Genomic DNA, 17,359 nt, shown 5'->3' with positions numbered 1-17,359 from the left:
TACAATCCCTCATCCCCATAGCCTGCATATAATGTAGGAGTAGTTATTTCCTCTCTATAGGGTACTGTAGGAAGCGGACTCTCTTAAACATGTTGGTAGGTCCAAAATTTCTGACCAGCCCCTGTAAATCTTGTAGATTCCCAGAGACACTGCGGTAGATTTCACTCTAGGGTAAGAATCTTAATTCCTTACCATCATTGTGGCCCATAGATATGTCATCTGTGGTGGTCGGATGTCAAATCTTGTGAGGGTCTACGTCTCACCTGCTCGGCAATCTCCTGTCTCTTTATCTCCAGCATTTTCTGCTGCTCGTTGGTATGGTCCATAATGGTCTTTCCACCAATGAGAAGTTTGCTCTCCATCGCCTGTGTCTCAACAAGAATGAAGAAAAGACAATCAGGAGATGTTTTTCTGCAACTTACCGAGATACAACGACTTACAGTAAATCACAATATCACACGTAGTACTGGAAGTTTTTCTGGTTCTCCAGTTTTTTAAAGCATAATCAGTGTATAAATGGATACTTCTACATCTTTCTATTTCATTTCCTCGCCACTTTCAAGATCTCTGCTCCCTGTCATTGAATAAGAATGCAGCTGTGCCCCGGGCTTCAGGCTGACGTCCAAACAGCCATATAATGCATATAATTATCTATTGGGAATCACAAAGAGAGTACATCCCCTGTAGAAATGAAGGTTTACAGCTCTCTAATAGACAATGTGTTTCAGTTCCTCATTATTTTCAAGAACTTTGCTTCCTATCAGTGAATGGGAACACTTTAGGCTATATCCAAGGTCAGTAACCCTGTGGCTGTGGATACAGTTGTATTCAGTCTAAACAATGCTCTGTGAGCTAAAGGCTTGTGGTTTGATAAAATGTATCAGTGTGGAGTCCAGAATGTTTAGAGTATTGTCTACACTGGAGACAATTGTATCCACTTCTCAGAAGAGAGCAGGACTGGCTACAGACAGGGTTACTACCACTGAATAGGAATAGCTTTATTCACTGATAGCAAGCAAAGATCTTTAAAATGATGAGACATTGGAATATGAAGCATATTAGCATGTTGATTCAGTTACATATCTATTCCCAGAGAATTCTTGTACAGTCACTCAGAATTGAGAAAGCTCGTTGGAAGAACGAGTGAAACGTTTTCAAGAAATCTACAGTAAGTCCAGTTGCCTTGATTTATTCTTTACAGATATACCATGACCTGGATAAATGAGAACCTTCACAGACGTATTAGCATGTTCTCCAGACTTTCATTTTCTGTTTTGTACAGATGCTGAGTGACAACCACCATACGCATACAGGTTGTCAGCCCCTGAGTATAAATCTGGATTATTTATTATGCAGTGTGCATTCTATACTGTATGTATATGACATTCAGGGTCTATGGAAAGCTGGATTAGAAGCCTGCCGATGTATGCATATTAGCATGTTAGCATGTTCTCCAGACTTTCATTTTCTGTTTTGTACAGATACTGAGTGACAACCACCATACGCATACAGGTTGTCAGCCCCTGAGGATAAATCTGGATTATTTGTTATGCAGTGTGCATTCTATACTGTATGTATATGACATTCAGGGTCTATGGAAAGCTGGGTGAGAAGCCTGTCGATGCTGACCACAGATCCTGAAGCTTCTGCTTCTATGGTCCAACCAGCAGGGACATTGCATGCCCCCATGTATGAAGCCCTTGGGCAGTACATGATCCACAGACTTCTACTCTGCTGTGTTTCCATTGCTCTGCCAATGCTCCGGACCCCTAGCTATCTAGAATCTCATCATGAAGCTGAGGCTTTGTGTGATGTCCGCTGAGGCCTCCAGTAATAACATTGTGCCCTATGTTCCAATAGTGATCCATATAGAGGGCCACAGCGTCATCTGCTCTCCATCACCGGAGCATGAATTATAGATGATAATGTACTGCACAGATACAGCGCTATCATCCCAGCCAGCAATAGTTCTCATGTGGGTAGGTGTCCCCTGGGGCATAAGATGGAAATATCAATGAATCTACAGACCATAAATGACAGGGAGACAGTTCTGCAGCAGCTGAGCCCAGTCTGATCCTCCGACTATACCAGACCGATGAACGTCATCTTTTAAAGGTACAGTACACTATGACTATTGGGTGATAAACTAAACCAAGAGCTTAGCTCTAGGCTCCCAATGCAAAATCTATGACCTGTCCCTGACCCCACCACTTAGCATGTGCCATAATCAATGCTGTGTGTCTTCTTATATGGTCTTCTCAGGTACAAGGGCCCAACTGCTGCCCCCTATAGGCCTGCTCCTGAACCCATGGTATAAAAAGGAGCACAGCGGGCAAAGCCAACACTGTCCTATTTATACCCATCATGACTTTAAAGGGCTTGTCCAGGTTTATAAAGCTTGAAAGGTTTGTGCGAAGATTAAAAAATATTCCCTATCCACAGGGTAGCGGGTAAGAGTCTGATCAGCAAGGGTCAAACCTGTGGACATGCATGAGAACAGGGGTCCTGTGTACCCCCGTATGAATGGAGCATGTGGAATGGAGCTGTAGAGCACTTCTGTGACCACCACTCCATTCACGGTCTATAGAGATAGCCAAGAACAGCTCAGGTAAAGCTACCTCTGATGTGCAAGGGAGAGAAGATACACATGAAATGGTGGAAGTAGTATTTAGAGGGAAGTACCATAGGCACAGGCACCACGCTAGGAAATTAGTGACATAGAGAGACAAATGGTGACATTCATGGGACAGCACCCAAACATCAGGATTGCTGGATCCAGGATGGTTGGGAGCTGTGGGCTTGGTACAATGAGTCAAAGTGGAAATACACAGAGGACCAAAGCTCTGCCCTCTTCTGGGTTAAGTCAGGGAAGGATTCTTTAAGATAGGTGATTTCCAATGGTGGTTTACAATATTGGCAGTTTAGGGGTCTGAGGCGTTCGGTGGGTTCACAGCAATCCCAAAAGTGTGCAAAGACAAGATGCATATTACAGTGTTACAGTATCACATTTTTCCTGTAAATTGCAGCAAAACCACAAAACAACTTGGTGCAATCATCTTGGCCAAAGACTTGATGAGCCTTGTGGGTTTGTTTCAGTTTTATTGCCATGAATCCTAGGGAAAAAATGTGACCTGCTGAAGGACCTGAACATGGTCCCATGCAGGTCCTCAAGCCAAGGGAAAGGAGAAATAACTGTGAGCTTCATGCCCTGAATCTGTATTTAGCAGGTCTGTGTTTGTATTTAGGGTGTCTGCTCTGGGTCTGTATTTAGGGGGTTTCGTTTGGAGAGCTGTATTTAATTCTAGGGTCTGGTTGTGGGTTGGTGTTTATTTATGGGGGAGCCTGGTCTGGGAACTGAATTGTTTAGAGGTTATAGGTCTGAATTTATTTTGGTCGTCTGCCCTAGATGTCTATTGACTGTAATAGCTTACGGCTATCTATATCTTTATTGGAAGGGGGGGGGGGTGTTGTATTTATTCTGGGACTTAGTTTAACTTCTGAATTTACAGATATTTTGCAGAAAGTTCCGGAAGTAAGGGGTCAAAACTGTCTCACCAGAAAACTCTGCATTCTTCAGAAGAAGCCATCATGGTGGTCTGGGCTGAATGGACAAGAAAGTGAAAGAGAGCATCTACAATCAGAAGAGATGTCACCTGTGAGGGCCTGGACATATAGAAGAGCCGTCACCACTCCTGTCATGTCTGATATGGTAAATACTTGCAAAGTCTCCATGTAAACCAGGCCTAACTGACCAACGGACTGGACACAGTCAGTATGTAGGGAAACAGCCTGTGGTCAATCCTCGCTCAGAAAAGTAATAATATCACAGCGAGGCAGGATGGAGGTAGGGAAGGAGAGGAGGCAATGGCCAGCTTAATCGAGCACTGGTGATTGACCATGTACTAAAACACAACGGATCTACGACACAGCAGCTTCCTAAAATGTAGGCCCATCCATAGAGACGTATTATAAGCTGCCTCCATCACAGACCTCATAACCTCCTCCCTTATATTAATGTCATTTATAAACAGGTGTCGTATTGCATCTCAGTCTTACAAAATTAAGGGAATAATTTAAAGTTAATTCGCACAAGCAGATGTAAAATTAGCCCGGCGATGAGTGAGGGCCACATCATAGAGAGGGGAGCGGCTGCCCATCTTCTCCAGAGAGGTACTTCACACAGAAGAGGGAGGACGAGCTGCTGGAACCGTTCCAACCAGTAATGGACGAGGGACAAAGGTCACAGCTCTCTCCTTCACTCCATTCTTACAGCTCAATGCCAGGAAGATGACAGAATATTCCGTCTTTCCAGAGACTATTTTAAGAACCGTACGGACTGGAGAAAGTCCAGGTGATATCATCACCGGAGAAGGAGTCATCCTTACGTTATCTGACACAGGCCTTGCCGTATGTCACTGCCCCATGAATAAGAATAAAACTACTAATACTGACCCGTATATTTGCACCACACACAAAAAGTTTGGGATATTTGGCTTTCGGGTGAAATTTATGGAAAACGTAAAAAGTTCCCGCTCCGGTGACATTATATCATGAAGGTCGGACATTTCAGTAGAAGCAGCAATGGTGATTTCCTCATCTCACACAATTTATTGAAACAAAAGCCGACCCCGGTGCCGGGTATACCGCCACAAAAATGTCAGCGTCTCAGGAACTTGAGCATCAATTCCAGCTTGACAAAGACGTCTCCTGCTCTTCACAAGGCGACTTATCGTCCGCTGAGGCACGGCACCCCACTCTTCTTGAAGGGTGGCCCTCAGGTCATTGAGGTTCGGGGTACAGAGTTACGAGCCTTCTACACGGAACGGAGGAAAACTGGTGCATTCTGAGCAGATCCTTTTCCATTCAGAATGCATTAGGGCGGAGGAGGGCGGTGATACAATTGTAGCAATCTTGTTGTCAGTGAATGGAAACAGTTTTTTCTACATTCAGTGGCTGAAAACCTGTGCTGCCCTAATATTCTCACAGCAGAAGATCTGTTACAATTGTTCCCAATTAAGACAAGTGAGAAGTTGTAAAGGGGCACTCCCATCTCAGAGACTGGGGGCATATCGCTGGGATATGCCCCCAATGTGTGAGATGTTACAACCCCTTTAAGTTAGGACAGGGTTTTAGCCATTGGATGTACACACCACTATTTCTATTCACTGAAAGCAAGTTTGTTACAGTTGTATCTGATGTAGACAATTCTCTGGGAGGTAAACCCATCATACACTCCTCTGAAGTCCAGGAGGTTTGGTCCGGATTAGATACATTGTATCCACTGCTCAGCAGGACCCGCTCTGGACCAGTGTGTTGCCCTTATCTGTATCTCAGGCGGACATCTTGTTTCCCAGGGAGCGGTCTGTCTTCTCAGTGTTTGCTGTCATGTCAATTAGTCCTGCTTACCCCTGACACCCAGATGCCCCCTGCCCTGACACCCGCAGCCTCCTCCCCAGATACCTGCAGCCCCCTCCCCTGACACCCGCAGCCTCCTCCCCAGATACCCGCAGCCCCCTCCCCTGACACCCGCAGCCCCCTCCCCTGACACCCGCAGCCCCCTCCCCTGACACCCGCCCTGAGCCTCCTCCCCAGATACCCGCAGCCTCCTCCCCTGACACCCGCAGCCTCCTCCCCTGATACTCGCAGCCCCCTCCCCTGACACCCGCAGCCTCCTCCCCTGACACCCGCAGCCTCCTCCCCTGACACCCTTCAACCCCTGCCCTGACACCCGCAGCCTCCTCCCCTGACACCCGCAGCCTCCTCCCCTGACACCCTTCAACCCCTGCCCTGACACCCGCAGCCTCCTCCCCTGACACCCGCAGCCTCCTCCCCTGACACCCTTCAACCCCTTCCCTGACACCCGCAGCCTCCTCCCCTGACACCCGCAGCCTCCTCCCCTGACACCCTTCAACCCCTGCCCTGACATCCGCAGCCTCCTCCCCTGACACCCGCAGCCTCCTCCCCTGACACCTTTCAACCCCTGCCCTGACACCCTTCACCCCCTCCCCTGACACCCGCAGCCTCCTCCCCTGATACCCGCAGCCCCCTCCCCTGACACCCTCAGCCCCCTCACCTGATACCCGCAGCCTCCTCCCCTGACACCCGCAGCCTCCTCCCCTGACACCCTTCAACCCCTGCCCTGACACCCGCAGCCTCCTCCCCTGACACCCTCAGCCCCCTCCCCTGACACCCACAGCCCCCTCCCCTGACACCCGCAGCCTCCTCCCCTGACACCCTTCAACCCCTGCCCTGACACCCGCAGCCTCCTCCCCTAACACCCACAGCCCCCTCTCCTAACACCCGCAGGCCCCTCCCCTGACACCCACAGCCCCCTCCCCTGACACCCGCAGGCCCCTCCCCTGACACCCAGATGCTCCTTCCCCTGACACCCGCAGCCTCCTCCCCTGACACCCGCAGCCTCCTCCCCTGACACCCGCAGCCTCCTCCCCTGACACCCTTCAACCCCTGCCCTGACACCCGCAGCCTCCTCCCCTGACACCCGCAGCCTCCTCCCCTGACACCCTTCAACCCCTGCCCTGACACCCGCAGCCTCCTCCCCTGATACCCGCAGCCCCCTCCCCTGACACCCTCAGCCCCCTCCCCTGACACCCACAGCCCCCTCCCCTGACACCCGCAGGCCCCTCCCCTGACACCCGCAGCCTCCTCCCCTGACACCCGCAGCCTCCTCCCCTGACACCCTTCAACCCCTGCCCTGACACCCGCAGCCCCCTCCCCTGACACCCGCAGCCCCCTCCCCTGATACCCTGCAGCCCCCTCCCCTGACATCCAGCAGCCCCCTGCCCTGACATCTACAACCCCTTCCCCTGACACCTGGCAGTCCCCTGCCCTGACACCCACAGCCCCCTCCCCTGACACCCAGATGCCCCCTCCCCTGTCACCCGCAGCCCCCTCCCCTGTCACCCGCAGCCCCCTCCCCTGTCACCCGCAGCCCCCTCCCCTGTCACCCGCAGCCCCCTCCCCTGACACCCTGCAGCCCCCTCCCCCGGGGTGATGTTCTGGGAACAGGTGGATGATGTCAGGATCAATGATGCTGAGGGTCGGGGTCACTGATGATATCATAGAGATGAGGAGACAGACATGGCAGCCTTCATCCTCCTCATCCATTGTCTCACCATCCTCCGAGTGCTGTTTAGTCAGGGGTTGTCATAGCAACAAAATGTCTTCCGCTTAGTGACAGGGCCTGAACCACGCACGACTGCCAGAGGCCGAGGAGCCACAGCCCGCTGATCTATAGTGTAATAACGGGGCGTGACGTCACCCCAATCAATACCCAGGAGTTAACCCTTTCTACGCCGCATGGAGGTATAGGATCAGCAGACAGTATCACACATGGTAGGATTAGATACACAGCTCAGCAGACAGTATCACACAGGATAGGATTAGATACACAGCTCAGCAGACAGTATCACACAGGATGGGATTAGATACACAGCTCAGCAGACAGTATCACACAGGATAGGATTAGATACACAGCTCAGCAGACAGTATCACACAGGATAGGATTAGATACACAGCTCAGCAGGGAGTATCACACAGGGTAGGATTAGATACACAGCTCAGCAGACAGTATCACACAGGATAGGATTAGATACACAGCTCAGCAGACAGTATCACACAGGATAGGATTAGATACACAGCTCAGCAGGCAGTATCACACAGGATATGATTAGATACACAGCTCAGCAGACAGTATCACACAGGATAGGATTAGATACACAGCTGAGCAGACAGTATCACACAGGATAGGATTAGATACACAGCTCAGCAGACAGTATCACACAGGATAGGATTAGATACATAACTCAGCAGACAGTATCACACAGGATAGGATTAGATACAAAGCTCAGCAGACAGTATCACACAGGATAGGATTAGATACACAGCTCAGCAGACAGTATCACACAGGATAGGATTAGATACTCAGCTCAGCAGACAGTATCGCACATGGGATTAGATACACAGCTCAGAAGACAGTACCACACATTTTAGGATTAGATACACCGCTCAGCAGACAGTATCACACAGGATAGGATTAGATACAAAGCTCAGCAGACAGTATCACACAGGATAGGATTAGATACATAACTCAGCAGACAGTATCACACAGGATAGGATTAGATACATAACTCAGCAGACAGTATCACACATAGGATTAGATACACAGCTCAGAAGACAGTACCACACATTTTAGGATTAGATACACAGCTCAGCAGACAGTATCACACATGATGCGATTAGATACACAGCTCAGCAGACAGTACCACACATTGTAGGATTAGGTACACAGTTCAGCAGACAGTATCACACATGATGCGATTAGATACACAGGTCAGCAGACAGTATCACACAGGATAGGATTAGATACACAGCTCAGCAGACAGTATCACACAGGATAGGATTAGATACAGAGCTCAGCAGACAGTATCACACATGATAGGATTAGATACACAGCTCAGCAGACAGTATCACACAGGATAGGATTAGATACACAGGTCAGCAGACAGTATCACACAGGATAGGATTAGATACACAGTTCAGCAGGCAGTATCACACAGGATAGGATTAGATACACAGCTCAGCAGACAGTATCACACAGGATAGGATTAGATACATAACTCAGCAGACAGTATCACACATAGGATTAGATACACAGCTCAGAAGACAGTACCACACATTTTAGGATTAGATACACAGCTCAGAAGACAGTATCACACATGATAGGGTTAGACACAAAGCTCAGCATACAGTATCACACAGGATAGGATTAGATACACAGCTCAGCAGACAGTATCGCACATGATAGGATTAGATACATAACTCAGCAGACAGTATCACACATAGGATTAGATACACAGCTCAGAAGACAGTACCACACATTTTAGGATTAGATACACAGCTCAGAAGACAGTATCACACAGGATAGGATTAGATACACAGCTCAGAAGACAGTATCACACAGGATAGGATTAGATACACAGCTCAGCAGGCAGTATCACACAGGATAGGATTAGATACACAGCTCAGCAGACAGTATCACACAGGATAGGATTAGATACACAGCTCAGCAGACAGTATCACACAGGACAGGATTAGATACACAGCTCAGCAGACAGTATCACACAGGATAGGATTAGATACACAGCTCAGCAGATAGTATCACACATGATAGGATTAGATACACAGCTCAGCAGACAGTATCACAGGATAGGATTAGATACACAGCTCAGCAGATAGTATCACACAGGATAGGATTAGATACTCAGCTCAGCAGACAGTATCACAGGATAGGATTAGATACACAGCTCAGCAGATAGTATCACACAGGATAGGATTAGATACTCAGCTCAGCAGATAGTATCACACATAATAGGATTAGATACACAGCTCAGCAGACAGTATCACACAGGATAGGATTAGATACACAGCTCAGCAGATAGTATTACACATGCTAGGATTAGATACAGCAGACAGTATCACACAGGATAGGATTAGATACTCAGCTCAGCAGACAGTGATAGTACATACAGTTCACTGGTACTGCTGTGCTATAATGTCCTATAATACTGTTATATACCACCCTGTTATAATCTGGTACTTCTCTATGATGCTGAGATACTCCCTGGAACTCTTCTGTGCTTTAAGGCCCCTTTCACATGAGCAAGTTTTTCACGTGGGTGCAATGCGCCCGCACTGAATCCTGACCCATTCATTTAAATTGGTCTGCGTACATGAGCATTTTATTATTTTACGCATCAGATCTACGTTGAGTGAAAATCGCAGCATGTTCTATATTCTGCGTTTTTCACGCAGCCCTGCCCCATAGAAGTGAATAGGGCTGCAGTGAAAACGCATTGCATGGTATTCTGACATTGCTCTGTGATATAACATACTTTCCTATAGTACTCTAGTACTTCTCTGTGATATTATATACTGTCATATAGTACTCTAACAATGCTCTGTGATATTATATACTTTCCTATAGTACCCTGACACTGCTCTGTGATATAATATTCTGATCTGTAGTATGCTGGTACTGCTATGTGATATTATATACTGTCCAGTAGTACTCTCTTAATGCTCTGTGATATAAAATACTTTCCTATAGTACTCTAGTACTGTTCTGTGATATTATATACTTTCCTATAGTACTCTGACACTGCTCTGTGATATTATATACTGTCCTATAGTACTCTGACACTGCTCTGTGATATTATACACTTGGATTAGTAGAACTACAGGTAACAGCACTCTGCTAGTCAATTGCACAAAGATATAAGCAAACAATGAAAGAATAAATGCTTGGCGGTCATACTTACTGCAAATGCAGCTAGAAGCTCTTTGCGAATATAATTGATCAAAAATATTTCGGGCCCATCTACCGGTCGTCAAGGTCGCTTCTAATCAGATGGGTCCTACTCTAATGATATTATATACTGTCCTATAGTACTCTGATACTGCTCTGTGATATTATATACTGTCCTATAGTACTCTGATACTGCTCTGTGATATTATATACTGTCCTATAGTACTCTGATACTGCTCTGTGATATAATATACTTTCCTTTAGTACTCTAGTACTGCTCTGTGATATTATATACTGTCTTGTAGTACCCTGACATTGCCCTGTGATATTATATACTGTCCTATAGAACTCTGACACTGCTCTGTGATATAATATACTGTCCTGTAATACCCTGACACTAGTTTTTAATACTATATACTTTCCTATAGTAATCGGACACTGCTCTGTGATATAATATATTTCCTATAGTACTCTGACACTCCTCTGTGATATTATATACTGTCCAGTAGTACTCTAGTACTGCTCTGTGATATTATATACTGTCCAGTAGTACTCTGACAATGCTCTGTGATATTATATACTGTCCTGTAGTACCCTGAAACTGCCCTGTGATATTATATACTGTCCTATAGTACTCTGACACTGCTCTGTGATATACTTTCCTATAATACTCTGGTACTGCTCTGTGTTATTATACACTGTCCTATAGTACTCCGACAATGCTTTGTGATATTATATACTGTCCTTAAGTACTCTTACACTGCTCTGTGATATAATATACTGTCCTGTAGTACTCTGACACTAGTCTTTAATACTATATACTTTCTTATAGTACTCGGACCCTGCTCTGTGATATTATATACTGTCCTATAGTACTCTTACAATGCTCTGTGATATTATATACTGTCCTTAAGTACTCTTACACTGCTCTGTGATATAATATACTGTCCTGTAGTACTCTGGTACCACTCTGTGAAATTATATACTGCCCTGTAGTACCCTGACACTGCTCTGTGATATATTATACTTTTATATAGTACTCTGGTACTGCTCTTTGATATTATATATTGCCCAGTAGTATTCTGAAAATGCTCTGCGAAATTATATACTTTCCTATAGTACTCTGACACTGCTCTGTGATATAATATACTTTCCTATAGTACTCTGGTACAGCTCTGTGATATTATATACTGTCCAGTAGTACTCTGACAATGCTGTGCGATATTATATACTGTCCTGTAGTACTCTGAAACTGCTCTGTGATATAATATACTTCCCCATACTACACTGGTACTGCTCTTTAATATTGTATACTGTCCAGTAGTACTCTGACACCACTCTGTGATATAATATATTGTCCTATAGTACTCTGTTACTGCTCTGTGATATAATATATTGACCTATAGCACTCTGGTTGTGCTCTGTGATATAATATACTTTCCTATTATACTCTGACAATGCTCTGTGATATTATATACTGTCTAATAGTACTAAGCCACTGCTCTGCGATATAATATACTTTCCTATAGTACTCTGGTACTGCTCTTTGATATTATATACTGACCTATAGCACTCTTATTCTGCTCTGTGATATTATATACAGGCCTATAGTACTCTGACAATGCTCTCTGATATTATATACTGTTCTATATTACTATGACACAGCGCTATGATTTAACATACTTTCCTATAGTACTCTGACACTGCTCTGTGATATTATATACTATCCTATAGTACTCTTACACTGCTCTGTGATATAATATACTGTCCTGTAGAACCCTGACACTGCTCTGTAATACTATATACTTTCCTATAATACTCTGACACTGCTCTGTGATATCATATACTTTGCTATAGTACTCTGACACTGCTCTGTGATATAATATACTTTCTTATAGTACTCTGGTCCTGCTGTGTAATATTATATATTGTCCAGTAGCACTCTGACAATGCTCTGTGAAATTATATACTTTCCTATAGTACTCTGACACTGCACTGTGATATAATATACTGACCTGTAGTACTCTGGTACAGCTCTGTGATATTATATACTGTCCAGTAGTACTCTGACAATGCTGTGCGATATTATATACTGTCCTGTAGTACTCTGAAACTGCTCTGGGATATAATATACTTTCCTATAGTACTCTGTTACTGCTCTGTGATATTATATACTGTCCTATAGTACTCTGACACTGTTCTGTGATATTATATACTGTCCTATAGTACTCTGACACTGCTCTGTGATATAATATACTTTCTTATTGTACTCTGGTACAGCTCTGTGATATTTTATACTGTCCAGTAGTATTCTGACAATGCTCCTTGATATAGTATACTGTCCTATAGTACTCTGATAATGCTATGTGATATTATATACTTTCCTATAGTACTCTAACACTGCTCTGTGATATAAAATACTGAACTATAGCACTCTGGTTCTGCTCTGTGATATTATATACTGTTCTATAGTACTCTGACACTGCTCTATGATATAACATACTTTCCTATAGTACTGTGGGACTGCTCTGTGATATTATATACTGTCAAGTAGTACTTTGAAACTGCTCTGTGACATAATATACTTTCATATAGTACTCTGACACTGCTCTGTGATAGTTTATACTGACCTGTAGTACTCTGTTACTGCTCTGTGATATTATATTCTGTCATATAGTATTCTGGTACTGCTCTGTGATATTATATACTATACTATAGTACTCTGACACTGCTCTGTGATAGTTTATACTGACCTGTAGTACTCTGTTACTGCTCTGTGATATTATATAGTGTCCTATTGTTCTCTGGAACGGCTCTGTGATATTATATACTGTCCTATATTACTCTGACACTGCTCTGTGATATAATTGACATTCCTATAGTACTCTCGTACTGCTCTGTGATATTAAATACTGTCCTATAGTACTCTGGTACTGCTTTGTAATATATACTGTGCTATATTACTCTGCTACTGCTCTGTAATATATACTGTCCTATAGTACTCTGGTACTGCTCTTTGATATCATATACTGTCCTATAGTACTCTGGTACTGCTCTGTGATATTATTTACTGTCCAGTAGTACTCTGACGCTGCTCTGTAAAATAATATACTATCCTATAGTACACTGTTACTGCTTTGTGATATTATATACTGTCCAGAAGTACTCTGACACTGCTCTTTGATATCTTATACTTTACTATAGTACCCTGGTACTGCTCTGAGATATTATATACTGTCCTATTGTACTCAAACATTGCTCTGTGATATCATATACTTTCCTTTAGTACTCTGGTACTGCTCTGTGATATTATATACTGTCCTATAGTACTCTAACACTGATTTGTGATATCATATACTTTCCTATAGTACTCTGGTACTGCTCTGTGATATTATATACTGGCCAATAGTACTCTGACAATGCTCTGTGATATGATATACTGTCCTATAGTACTCTGACACTGCTCTGTGATAATATACTTTCCTATAGTACTCTGGAACAGCTCTGTGATATTATTTACTGTCCAGTAGTACTCTGACGCTGCTCTGTAAAATAATATACTATCCTATAGTACACTGTTACTGCTTTGTGATATTATATACTGTCCAGAAGTACTCTGACACTGCTCTTTGATATCTTATACTTTACTATAGTACCCTGGTACTGCTCTGAGATATTATATACTGTCCTATTGTACTCAAACATTGCTCTGTGATATCATATACTTTCCTTTAGTACTCTGGTACTGCTCTGTGATATTATATACTGTCCTATAGTACTCTAACACTGATTTGTGATATCATATACTTTCCTATAGTACTCTGGTACTGCTCTGTGATATTATATACTGGCCAATAGTACTCTGACAATGCTCTGTGATATGATATACTGTCCTATAGTACTCTGACACTGCTCTGTGATAATATACTTTCCTATAGTACTCTGGAACAGCTATGTGATATTATATACTGTCCAGTAGTACTCTGACAATGCTCCTTGATATAGTATACTGTCCTATAGTACTGTGACACTGCATTGAAATATAATATACTTTCATACAGTACTCTGGTACTGCTCTGTGATATAATATACTGTCCAATAGTAATGTGACACTGCTTTGTGATATCATATACTTTCCTATAGTACTCTGGTACTGTTCTTTGATATTATATACTGTCCTATAGTATTCTGACAATGCTCTGTAATATTATATACTGTCCTATAGTACTCTAACACTGCTCTGTGATATCATAAACTTTCCTATAGTACTCTGGTACTGCTCTGTGATATTATATACTGGCCAATAGTACTCTGACAATGCTCTGTGATTTGATATACTGTCCTATAGTACTCTGACACTGCTCTGTGATATAATTTACTTTCTTATAGTACTCTGGTACTGCTCTGTGATATTATATATTGTCAAGTAGTACTCTGACAATGCTTTGTGATATTATCTACTGTCCTATAGTACTCTGACACTGCTCTGTGATATAATATACTGGCCTGTAGTACTCTGGTACTGTTCTGTAAAATATTATATACTGTCCTATAGTACTCTGACACTGCTCTGTGATATAATATACTTTCCTATAGTACTCTGGTACAGCTCTGTGATATTATATACTGTCCAGTAGTACTCTGACAATGCTCCTTGATATAGTATACTGTCCTATAGTACTGTGACACTGCATTAAAATATAAAATACTTTCATATAGTACTCTGGTACTGCTCTTTGATATTATATACTGACCTATAGCACTCTGATTCTGCTCTGTGATATTATATACAGGCCTTTTGTACTCTGACAATGCTCTCTGATATTATATACTGTTCTATAGTACTGTGACACTGCTCTATGATATAACATACTTTCCTACAGTACTCTGACACTGCTCTGTGATATTATATACTGTCCTATAGTACTCTTACAATCCTCTGTGATATTATATACTGTCCTTAAGTACTCTTATACTTCTCTGTGATATAATATACTGTCCTGTAGTACTCTGTTACCAGTCTGTGATATTATATACTGCCCTGTAGTACCCTGACACTACTCTGTAATACTATATACTTTCCTATAGTACTCGGACACTGCTCTGTGATATAATATACTTTGCTATAGTACTCTGACACTGCTCTGTGATATAATATAATTTCTTATAGTACTCTGGTACTGCTCTGTGATATTATATATTGTCCAATTAGTATTTTCACAATGCTCTGTGAAATTATATACTTTCCTATAGTACTCTGACACTGCACTGTGATATAATATACTGAACTGTAGTACTCTGGTACAGCTCTGTGATATTATATACTGTCCAGTAGTACTCTGAAACGGCTCTGTTATATAATATACTTTCCTATACTACACTGGTACTGCTCTGTAATATTGTATACTGTCCAGTAGTACTCTGACACTGCTCTGTGATATAATATACTGTCCTATAGTACTCTGTTACTGCTCTGTGATATTATATACTGTCCTATAGTACTCTGACCCTGCTCTGTAATATAATATACTGTCCTGTAGTACTCTGGTACTGCTCTGTGATATTATGTACTGCCCTGTATTACCCTGACACTGCTCTGTGATATTATATACTGTCCTATAGTACTCTGACACTGCTCTGTGATATAATATACTTTCCGATTGTACTCTGGTACAGCTCTGTGATATTTTATACTGTCCAGAAGTATTCTGACAATGCTCCTTGATATAGTATACAGTCCTATAGTACTGTGACACTGCTTTGTAATATAATATACTTTCATATAGTACTCTGGTACTGCTCTGTGATATTATATACTGACCTATAGCACTCTGATTCTGCTCTGTGATATTATATACAGGCCTATAGTACTCTGACAATGCTCTCTAAAATTATATACTGTTCTATAGTACTATGACACTGCTCTTTGATATAGCATATTTTCCTAAAGTACTCTGGTACTGCTCTGTGATATTATATACTGTCCATTAGTACTCTGACAATACTCAGTGATATTATATACGGTCCTATAGTATTAATACACTGCTCTGCGATATAATATACTTTCCTATAGTACTTTGGTACTGCTCTTTGATATTATATACTGTCCAGTAGTACTCTGACACTGCTCTGTGATATAATATACTTTTCTATAGCAATCTAGTACTGCTCTGTGATATTATATACTAACCTGTAGTACTCTGGTACTGCTCTGTGATATTATACATTGTCCTATAGTACTCTGACAATGCTCTGTGATCTTATATACTGTCCTATAGTACTCTGACACTGCTCTGCAATATAATATATTTTCCTATAATACTTTGGTACTGCTCTGTGATATTATATACTGTCTATAAGTACTCTGACAATGCTCTATGATATTATATACTTTCCTATAGTTCTCTGACTCTGCTCTGTGTCATAATATGCTGAGCTGTAGGACTTTGTTACTGCTCTGTGATATTATATACTGTCTTATAGTACTCTGACAATGATGTGTGATATTATATACTTTCCTATAGTACTCTGACACTGCTCTGTGATATAAAATACTGACCTATAGCACTCTGGTTCTGCTCTGTGATATTATATACTGTTTTATAGTACTCTGATACTGCTCTATGATATAACATACTTTCCTATAGTACTGTGGGACTGCTCTGTGATATTATATACTGTCAATTATTACTTTGAAACTGCTCTGTGACATAATATACTTTCCTATAGTACTCTGCTACTGCTCTGTGATATTATATTCTGTCATATAATACTCTGACACTGCTCTGTGATATTATATAGTGTCCTATTGTTCTCTGGTACTGCTCTGTGATATTATATACTTTCCTATAGTACTCTGGTACTGCTCTTTGATATTATATACTGTCCTATATTAATCTGACACTGCTCTGTGATATAATTGACATACCTATAGTACTCTGGTACTGCTCTGTGATATTATTTACTGTCCAGTAGTACTCTGACGCTGCTCTGTGATATAATATACTATCCTATAGTACACTGTTACTGCTTTGT

The 17,359-nt window shown here is 42.6% G+C and overlaps 1 protein-coding gene across 1 annotated transcript in view; it reads right to left on the bottom strand.

Moving 5' to 3' along the window:
* KIF3C (kinesin family member 3C) overlaps positions 1-17,359 on the bottom strand; it is a 55,337-nt gene that overhangs the window by 10,847 nt on the left and 27,131 nt on the right. The window contains exon 2 of the mRNA XM_040427077.1: positions 264-365. Coding sequence (XP_040283011.1) covers positions 264-365 — 102 coding nt within the window. The remainder of the gene's footprint in view (positions 1-263; positions 366-17,359) is intronic.

The sequence above is a fragment of the Bufo bufo genome, chromosome 4 (assembly GCF_905171765.1).
Source record: "Bufo bufo chromosome 4, aBufBuf1.1, whole genome shotgun sequence".
NCBI lineage: Eukaryota > Metazoa > Chordata > Amphibia > Anura > Bufonidae > Bufo > Bufo bufo.
This window is presented reverse-complemented; position numbering and strand designations above follow the sequence as displayed.